The sequence below is a fragment of the Tachyglossus aculeatus genome, chromosome 10 (assembly GCF_015852505.1).
Source record: "Tachyglossus aculeatus isolate mTacAcu1 chromosome 10, mTacAcu1.pri, whole genome shotgun sequence".
In the NCBI taxonomy this organism is placed as follows: Eukaryota; Metazoa; Chordata; class Mammalia; order Monotremata; family Tachyglossidae; genus Tachyglossus; species Tachyglossus aculeatus.
Window position 1 is genome coordinate 23,002,517 of NC_052075.1, and position 10,141 is coordinate 23,012,657.

At 53.2% G+C, this 10,141-nt stretch overlaps 1 protein-coding gene across 2 annotated transcripts in view; it reads right to left on the reverse strand.

The window, feature by feature from the left end:
- The window catches only part of ADRA1D (adrenoceptor alpha 1D), a 52,902-nt gene extending 43,014 nt beyond the window's left edge, over window positions 1-9,888 (reverse strand). For both annotated transcript variants that reach the window (XM_038752624.1, XM_038752623.1), the window contains exon 1: window positions 8,655-9,888. In XM_038752624.1, the coding sequence (XP_038608552.1) occupies window positions 8,655-9,714 (1,060 nt within the window). In that variant the 5' untranslated portion in view covers window positions 9,715-9,888. The remainder of the gene's footprint in view (window positions 1-8,654) is intronic.
- Between the last annotated feature and the right edge of the window lie 253 nt (window positions 9,889-10,141).

A 10,141-nucleotide genomic window follows, 5' to 3' on the forward strand; every position in this document is an offset into this window, starting at 1 on the left:
GGAGAAGCCACGTGGCTTAGTGGCAAGAGCACAGGAGTGGGAGTCAGAGGACGTAGGTTCTGATCCTGCCTCCGCCACTCATCTGCTGTGTGATCTTGGGCAAGCCACTTAACTTCTCTGTGCCTCAGTTACCTCATCTGTAAAATGGGGATTAAGACTATGAGCCCCACGTGGGACAACCTGATTACCTTGTATCTACCCCAGCACTTAGAATAGTGCTTGGCACATAGTAAGCACTTAATGAATACCATGATTATTATTTATTATTATTAATATCTATCAGAGCGGCAAGGTTCAGCCAGGCCTCTCCACCCCCAGCAGGAAGATGGGGGGCCACCCTGCTAGTCAGTCCCCCCTCCCGTACACTTCCCTCGCTCCTGCCATTTCCACTGCCCCAGGGGCGGGGAAGGAGCCCCCTCCCAAGACAGCCCTCAGCCTCTCACTCCACCCGCCCACCCACCCAGGGAGTCTCAGGCCTACAGTCTTCTGCAATACGACCAGAAAAGGAGGAGGGGAGAATCTGTCCACCCCTGAAACCCCAGCGAACTGCCCTTAAATCAGCCGCGGCTCTGGAGCAGAGACCAGCAAAGAGGGACAGACTACTAAGTGGGATGCTTCCATCGGCAGCACACCAGGAAGGAGAAAACACTGGGGCTGAAAGCCATTTTCTTGGGTGACAGACCCTTTTACAGGTTTTTCCTTTGCCAACAATAGCTAAGGCTACTTTGTATTTGTATGCAAAGGGCAGAGCTGGCACAAAGCCAATGCCTTCCCTCCTCGCCTCCCACCCTGCTGAATTGTACTTTTCAAGCGCTTAGTACAGTGCTCTGCACACAGTAAGCACTCAATAAGTACGATTGAATGAATGAATCTCCCCACTTTACATTTAGGCAAATAAATGAAGGCCCAGGGAGTTGAATGAAGAGCCACAACTGGACATTTGATATTCACCCCACATCACTTACATACCATATCTTTAAATTGTAAACTTTCTATAGGAATGTCTATCTCCCCCTCTAGACTGTAAAATCATTTTCAGCAGGGAAAGTTTCTGCCAACTCTGTTGTATTGTCCTCTCCAAAGCACTTAGTACAGTGCTCTGCACATAGTAAGTGCTCAATAAATACCACAGATTGATTGATTAATTGCTCCTTGCCACCTCATCTGCTTCCAGGCCCCAGACCTGGCTCACTCATCTGTGCTGGATGCTGCTCCCTACCCAGGCCCCAGACAGGAGCGGGAGCGAGCATACTTGGCCTGGGTCTAGCATTCTGGGGTTTGAAATGCCATGGCTGCTGGGAATCATAGTTCCAGGAGCCCAGGGGACAGCTGTCCCTGCAGGCCGCAGAGCCCCAGCCCCGGTCTGATAAAAAGTCCAGTCTTGGGTCAAATCTCTCCCAAACTTCAGAGCCTTATTGAAGGCACATCTTCTCCAAGAAGCCTTCCTTGACTAAGCCCCCCTCTCCTCTTCTCCCAATCCCTTCTGCACCACTCTTACTTGCTCCTTCATTCATCCTCCCTCCCATCCTACAGCACATATGTGTATATCTGTCATTTATAATAATAATAATAATGCCATTTATTAAGTGCTTATTATGTGCAAAGCACTATTCTAAGCACTGGGGAGGTTACAAGGTAATCAGGTTGTCCCCTGTGGGGCTCACAGTCTTCATCCCCATTTTAAAGATGAGGAAACTGAGGCACAGAGAAGTTAAGTGACTTGTCCAAAGTCACACAGCTGACAATTGGCGGAGCCTGGATTTGAACCCATGACCTCTGACTCCAAAGCCTGGGCTCTTTCCACTGAGCCATGGTTTATGTACTTATTTATTTATATTAATGTCTGTCTCCACCTCTAGACTGAGCTCACTGCGTTTGTACTTTCCAAGCACTTAGTGCAGTTCTTTGCTTAGTGCAGTGCTTTTCACACAGTAAGCACTCAATAAATATTCATTCATTCATTCAATCATGTTTATTGAGCACTGTGTGCAGAGTGCTGTACTAAGCACTTGGAAAGTACAATTCGGCAATGGATAGAGACAATCCCTACTCAACAGTGGGTTCATAGTCTAGAAGGGGGAGACAGACAACAAAACAAAACAAGTAGACAGGCATCAATAGCAACAAAATAGATAAATAGAATTATAGATATATACATATCATTAATAAATTAGAATAATAAATATGTACAAATACACACAAGTGCTGTGGGGCGGGGAAGGGGGTAGAGCAGAGGGAGGGGTAGGGGTGATGGGGAGGGAAGGAGGAGGAGAGGAAAAGGGGGCTCAGTCTGGGAAGGCCTCCTGGAAGAGGTGAGCTCTCAGTAGGGCTTTGAAGGGGGGAAGAGAGCTAGTTTGGTAGATGTGAGGAGGGTGGGCATTCCAGGCCAGAGGTAGGATGTATTGAAGGAATAAATTGAATGAATGAATGAAATCTAATGAGCTAAGGCTTTGTCTGGCCCAATGGCCCCTACTCACTCCTCCAACTTTCCAGGATCCTCCAGCTTCCCAGGATCATCCCTTGACCCCGCCACCTCCTCATCCACAACCCCACACTTTTTGTGGGACAGAAACTGTGTCCAACCCAATTTGCATGTACCCGCCCTAGGATTTAGTACAGTGCCTGCCACATAGTAAGTGCTTAACAAATACCACAACTATTATTATTGTTATTATTATTATTATTATTATTATCCACTCCCTCCTCCTGGGTCTGTCTGGGTAGATGGGGTCTGTCTGTGGGTCTATCCTATCCCCCTCACCAGATTGGGGCTCCCCGAGGACAGGGTCGCCAGGACTGTCCCCCAACAAGGACCCTGCTGGACCTGCTTCAGGGTCCTGCTTCCTGGAGGGGCCCAGGGCATGCTGAGTGACTGCAGGAGAAGGGAAGAATGGAGCTGACAGATGCTAGTCCCAGTCAGATCGGGACCACAGACAACTTGTCCTGGGAAGGATGGGATGAAGATGAAAGAACCAGCTGAATCAGTCTGGGCTGAGCAGGAGCTCAGAGGAATAAACTCACAGGGGGAACGTAACTTCCTGACTTTCAAGGGTCAGGATTAGGGTAAAATCCTTCTTCATTCCTGGGAGACAGGGAGGCACTTTAGGAAGAGCATTTACCGATTCGAGACCGTATGGACTGCTCAGGAGAAGGCGGTGACCTAGAATCTACCAACTGACTGCATTTTTTGAGCAACTATTGTGTGTAGAGAACTGGCCTAAGCACTTGGTATGGCGTAGGAAGTGTCGTGGCCAAAGCGGAAAGAGCAAGGGCTTGGGAGTCAGAAGACTTGGTTCCTAATCCCAGCTCCGCCACTTCCCTGCTGTGTGGCCTTTTAACTTCTCTGGCCCTCTGTTTCCTCATCTGTAAAACAGGGATTCAATACCAACTCTCCCTCCCCACTAGATTGTGGACCCAATGTGGGACAGGGACTGTATCTAACTGATTATCTTATATATAACCCAATGGTTAGCACAGTGCTTGGCACATAGCAAATACCATCGTCATTAAAAAAAAGAAGACACAGTTCCTGCCCTCGAGGAGTTTATGGCACCTTGGACAAGCACTTATGAACTACGGATTGGGAGAGTAATAGTATAAATCTCAGCTCCGCCACATGTCTGCTGTGCGATCTTGGGCAAGTCACTTAACTTCTCTGGGACTCAGTTACCTCATCTGTAAAATGGGGGTTAAGAGTGTAAACCCCATGGACTGTGTCCAACCTGATTAACTTGTATCTACCCCGGAACTTAGAACAGTACTTAGCACATAGTTAGTGTTTAAAAAGTACCACAATTACGCACATGCTACAGGGTAGCCCAGAAGGACTGAAGGGACGGTTGGTGGATATGAGATGGAGGGATTACAGATTATTTGAGGTAGGCCTTCTGGAGGAGAAGTGATCTCAGGAGGGCTTTGAAGATGGAGAGAACTGGGGTCGGCTGGGTAATAGGAGGGATATGTGACTAAAAGGTTGATGGCAGAAGAGTTGAAAAGGAGGAATATAGAGCAATTTAACTTGTGAGGAACATATTGTGACCTGGGGTGAAGTAGGAGAGGAGAGAGGATAAATAAGAGGGAAAGAGTTGATTGAGTGCTTTCAAGCCAATGGCATGGCATTTTTATTTGAAGAGAGGAGTGAACCACAATTGGAGGTATTGGAGGAATGGCAGTAAGAAGTTTTAAAAAAATGATCCGGGTAGACTGTGAACTGGAGAGGGGAGAGGCTGGAGGCATGGAAACTTGCAGTGGTTAAGACTGGATGCGACAACTACCTGGACCGGCAGGCCATTTGGATGGAGAGGAAGGGAGGAGTTCTGGAAATGTTGTGGAGGAAGAACCGACAGGATTTGGTGTCAGACTAAAAGAGAGGGAAGACTCAAGAACAATGCCAAGATAGCAAGCTTGAAAGGGATGGGGAGGATGGTGGTGTTGTCACTTGTGATGAGGAGAGGATTTGAGGGGTAAGTTTTGAACACGTTGAAGTTGATGTCTGGGCAGGGGTGGGACTGGGGGGGTCGTTGAAAGCAAGGAAGAAATGTCCTGGAGGCAGGAAGAAATGTGAGACTGCAAAGGAGAGTCTGAGGTCAGTGGGAGGCCAGTCTCAATTTATTCCCACTCCCCTCAGGAACTGTTGTATTGGACTCTCCCAAGCACTTAGTACAGTGTTCTGCACAGACTAAGTGCTCAATAAATACCATTGATGATGAAAAGCCGCCGAAAGACACTGAGAAGGATCAGCTAGGAGAACCAGTAAAGAACTGTCAGAGAAACAAAGGATGGGTACGATTCCCTGAAGAAGGATGTAATCCCTGATGCCAAAGGCAGTGGAGAAAAGTCTGTTGGATTTGGCAAGGAGGTTATTGGCGACCTCAGAGAGAAACAGAGTGTACTGTCGACGGAGTGAAGAGGTTGGAAGCTGGATTGGAAAGGGTCAAGAAGGGAGTTGGAGAAGAGGAGGTGGAAGCAGCATGTATAAATAACACATTTGATAAGTCTGGATAGATGTGGGGTGATAGTTGTGCAGTGGAGTCCCTTTAATAATAATAATAATAATAATAATGATAATATGTGTTAAGCGCTTACTATGTGTGAAGCTTACTGTTCTAAGCGCTGTTGGGGGGGGGGCGATACAAGGTGATCAGGTTGTCCCACGTGGGGCTAACAGTCTTAATCCCCATTTGACAGATGAGGTAACTGAGGCACAGAGAAGTTTGGTGACTTGCCCAAAGTCACACAGCTGACAAGTGGCAGAGCCGGGATTAGAACCCACGACCTCTGACTCCCAAGCCTAGGCTCTTGCCACTGCGCCACACTGCTTCTTTGAGGCAGGAGGAAAATGCGAGACTGCAAAGCAGAGACTGAGGTTAGTGAGGTAGATTTGGGAGGCCAGTATAGGAGAGACAAGGGTCTGTTTGAAGGCAGAATGGAAGGAGCTATGAGAGAGTGAGCAGTTAAAGAGGGTGGTCAGGGAGGGAAGAAGAGGGGGCTCAGGTGATTTCAGAAGGTTAGGAGGGATGGAGTCAGTGGCACAGGTAGAGAGGGTAGATTTTGCAAGCAGGTGGGAGATTTCCCCTTCCCAAGGATCTAAATTATTTGCCATGCTGCCAGTCAACAAACTACCCTTACTTTCCACTCGGGAGAGAGCACTTACTCAAGCCCTGCTGGGAAAGACAGAGGGGAAAAAAGGAGGTACAATGGTCCTTGCCCTCAAGGGGCTGCAAGTCAGATTGGGGGACAGGGGTGGGGGGTGGGGAGAGAGATAAAATCACACACACCCATCCCTACCTCACACACTCCACTGGGCACGGGGAGGGACAGGGGCAGGAAACCCGGTCCTTGCTCTTGAGGGGCTACCTGTCTAATGGGGGGGGGGGGGGGGGGAGGGAGACGGGACACACACACACACACACACACACACAGATACTCACACTATACTGGGCACTGGAGGAGGAGCAGAAGGAGGAGGAGACATGGTCCCTGCCCTCTGGGGGCTGCCAGTCTGATGGGGGAGACAGGATAAACATCCCCCACTGCCAGTTTGGTGGACAAAGAGTGATCCCCACACGTAAATCGGTACACCGAGGATGGGAGAAAGAATTCCCAGTAGGAGCCCTCCGTGCCCGCTGGGGCTGCCCTGAGGGCAGGGACCGGGGGCAGGGCAGAGCAGGGCTGGGCTGGAGAGGGCAGGGCAGGGCTGGGCACGGTTGGGTTCGTTGTTGTCCGTTCCAGGGTTGCCCACCCCCGACTCCAGCTCCGAGCAGACCCGCTCTGGCCCCGTCCCCCAGCGGGGCTGGACGGACGGAGGCAGCGGGAGGACCAGGGACCCCGGCACAGGACAGGGCGGGGGGAAAGTTTGCTCTTCGCCCGTGGGGGGGGATCCCTGGGGGTCGCGAGGTCTCCGACACCAAAACGCTTGTGAGTGTGAGTGTGAGGGTGAGGGTGTTTCTGTGTGCGCGTCTGCATCCCGAGCATCTTAGGAAGCAGAGGGCTGTCGGGCCCCAGCTCAGAGGCCCTGCCGGCCTCGCCTCTCTCCCCTCCCCTCCCCTCTCCCCTCTCCCCTGTCCACACGTACACCCCCACTGCCCCCGCCCCGGGCTGGGCGCCAGCCGGGGGGAAACTAAGGCGGCCAACACAAGCCGGGCAGGCTGACCCACCTGCTTAACCCCCGATCCCGCCTCTGCCTCCGCACGGCCTCGTCCAGCCTCGCCCTCCTCTGGCCCCCAACCTCACCCATTAATCTCCCCCAGCCTCGCCCACCTCAGACTGTGAGTCCCACGTGGGACAACCTGATTACCTTTGTATCTACCCCCGCGCTTAGAACAGTGCTTTGCACATAGTAAGCGCTTAACAAATACCAACATTATTATTATTATTATTATGTTCACATACACACTCAACCCAACTCACCCAGACACACGTATTTATATACACAGAGATTTGCTGAACTGTACTTCCCAAACACTTAGAACTGTGGTCTGCACACAGTAAGCACTCAATAAATACGCTTGAATGAACGTGTAGATGTTGCCCACATGTACACATGTACCCACACAAGCCCGGAGACGCACACACAAAGAAATACGCACCCGCAAGTTCACATATACACAACTCACCCGCACACCCAAAGCAGGCCCACTCACACAGTTAGTCAATTGCATCGTATATCGAGCTCTTACTGTGTGCAGAGCACTGTACTAAGCACTTGGGAGGGTACGATGTAACAATACAACAGACACATTCTCTGCCCACAATGAGCTTACAGTCTAGAGAATGACCTAAACAGACCCTTGAAATACCTTCACACATATCCTAGAGATGCATGCAGAAACACGCACAAACACACTTAACCAGACACACTTAGACTCCTCCCCGCAAGATAAAGGTACCACTATTTAAACACACACACACACACACACACACACACACAGTGCACACTTAAAGGAGGGTTTAGGCAAGGAGGTAAAGAGGACTGTAGTGTAATCGCGAAAGATGCTCTGTTAACTTAGGAGCTGTCAGAGCCACTGGCAAACACACTTCTAAGAGCATACATGAAGACGGGCAGGCTCTTGATAATAATAATATAATAATAATAATAATAATAATAATAATAATGGTATTTGATTAATCTCCATGTAGAACCTACATGCCCAAGGAGTCCCTCTGGCTACACATAACCTCATACATCCACGGCAATTCCTGAAAGTACCACCACCAAGGTTAGGACCAATATGAGGGTGGGATCACAACTTGTGTGTGTGTGTGTGTGTGTGTGTGTGTTTGGGCATTTGTGTCCCCAAAAGGGCGGTGTGAACAACCCAGAGAGGCCTGTTTCTCGGGGGGCTTAAGAGTGTGTACATGTGTGTGTATGTGTATGCATGTGTGGGCTTGCGTTTTTGTAGGTCCGGAGGGGTGAAGTGAACGACCCAGGAGAGGGGAGGTTCTGGGGGGCGGGGCGGGGGGAGGGCAGAAGATTGTGTGGCGCGAGTGTGTGTGTGTGTGTGTGTGTGTGTGTGTGTGTGTGTGTCCCCGTGTGTCCAAAGGGGCGGTGTGGGCGACACAGGAGAGGGCCAGTTCTAGGGGCCAAAAGAGTGTGTACGTGTGAGCATGTGTGTGCTGGTGTCTGAACGGATGGTGTGAATGACCGGGAAGAGGGCTGGTTCTAATAATAATAATAATAATAATAATAATAATAATAATAATAATAATAATAATAATATTTGTTAAGTGCTTACTATGTGCCAACCACTGTTCTAAGCACTGGGGTAGATACAAGGTAATCAGGTTGTCCCACGTGGGGCTCACAGTCTTCAACCCCCTTTTACAGATGAGGGAACTGAGGCCCAGAGAAGTTAAGTAACTTGCCCAAAGTCACACAGCTGACAAGTGGCAGAGCCGGGATTAGAACCCATGATCTCTGACTCCCAAGCCTGTGCTCTTTTCACTAAGCCATGCAGAAGAGCGTGTCCACGGCCCGTGGGTCCGTACATGCGTGTCTGAAGGGGCTGTGTGAAGGATCCCTGAGAGGGCCGGTTCTGGAAGGGCGAAGAATGTGTGCGTCTGGAGGGGTGTAGGTCGCGGTGATGAGGGGTGGGGGAGAGGACCAGTGCAGGGGAGAAGGTTTTGGGGGCCGGCTGGGGGTGGGGGTGACTCACCGAGGGGCAGGATGAAGAAGAAGGGGAACCAGCAGAGGACGAAGACGCCCACCACGATGGCCAGCGTCTTGGCGGCCTTCTTCTCGCGGGAGAACTTAAGCATGCGGATGGACAGGGAGCTGCGGAAGGTGGGGCCCTTGGGCCCCTTGGATCCCGTCCCGGGTCCGGTCGTGGGTCCGGTCCCGACTCCGGGCCCGGGTCCGGCGTGGGGGGCGTCGAGCGCGCTGCGGCAGTGGATCCTCAGGACCACCACCCCGGCCGACTTCCCGCGCTCCTTCTTGACGCCGGCCTCCAGGCTGCGTGTGGTCCGGCGGGCCACCACGTAGACGCGGAAGTACATGGCCAGGATGACGGCCATGGGCAGGTAGAAGGAGCAGATGGACGAGAAGACGGCGTAGCCGGCCTCCTCCGTGATGGTGCAGACCGTGTCGCTGGACGGCTGGGGCTCCTTCCAGCCCAGCAGCGGCCCGACCGAGATGACCACGGAGGCGGCCCAGAGCAGGGTGAGGATGAGCGCGGCCTTCCGCTCCGTCATGATGGCCGGGTACCTGAGGGAGTGCTTGACCCCGATGTAGCGGTCCACCGAGATGACACACAGGCTGAGGATGGAGGCGGTGCAGCACAGGACGTCCACCGCGGCCCAGACGGTGCAGAAGGCGCGGCCAAAGGCCCAGAAGCCCAGCACCTCCAGGGTGGCCGAGAAGGGCAGCACGGCGGCGCTCAGCAGTAGGTCGGCCACCGCCAGGTTGACGATGAAGTAGTTGGTGACCGTGTGCAGGTGGCGGTTGCAGGCCACCGACAGGATGACCAGGACGTTCCCGGCCACGGCGAACAAGATGAAGCAGGCCAGGAAGAGCCCGACGCCCACCGCCTGGGCCGTGAGCTCCGAGGGGGCGGCCGTGCCGTTGGCCGGACACCCGGCCGGGGCGCCGTCGACGACCCCCGGCCCTTGCCCCGGTCCGGGCCCCGGCCCGGGCCCCGACACTGACCGGTCCCTGCCGCCTCCCTCGTCCGGGCGGTTCCCGTCGAAGCTGACATTCAGCAGGGCCGGGAAGGTCATCCTACAGGGTGGGGGGCTCCATGGGAGTGGGGAGAGGTCCTGTCCAGGTCCGTGGACCCCTCCGACGCCGTCTTCTTCTTCCTCCTCCTCTTCCTGGTCCTCCCCACCGTCCCTTCCTCCGGGGCCAGCGTCCACCGGCCTTGGCCGGCCAAATTTCCCCAGGGCCAGAGCGCCCGTTGGGAGGTGGAGGTCCGGCGGGAGGGACCCCCCTTGGGGGGGGGGGGAGCCCACCGGAGGGGGCGGGATTGGGGGGCCGGAGGTGGGGGGGGGGAGCTCAGAGCCGCGTCTGCCGGCCACCCAGGCGGCTGACAGCGCAGCGCTTAGTGGCGGCCCCGCGCATCCCAACTCCGGCTTGGGGGACGGGGGCGGGGATGGTCCTGGGGGCGGAGAGGGGACGGGGGAGGGGCAGGGGGCGGGGGATGAGACA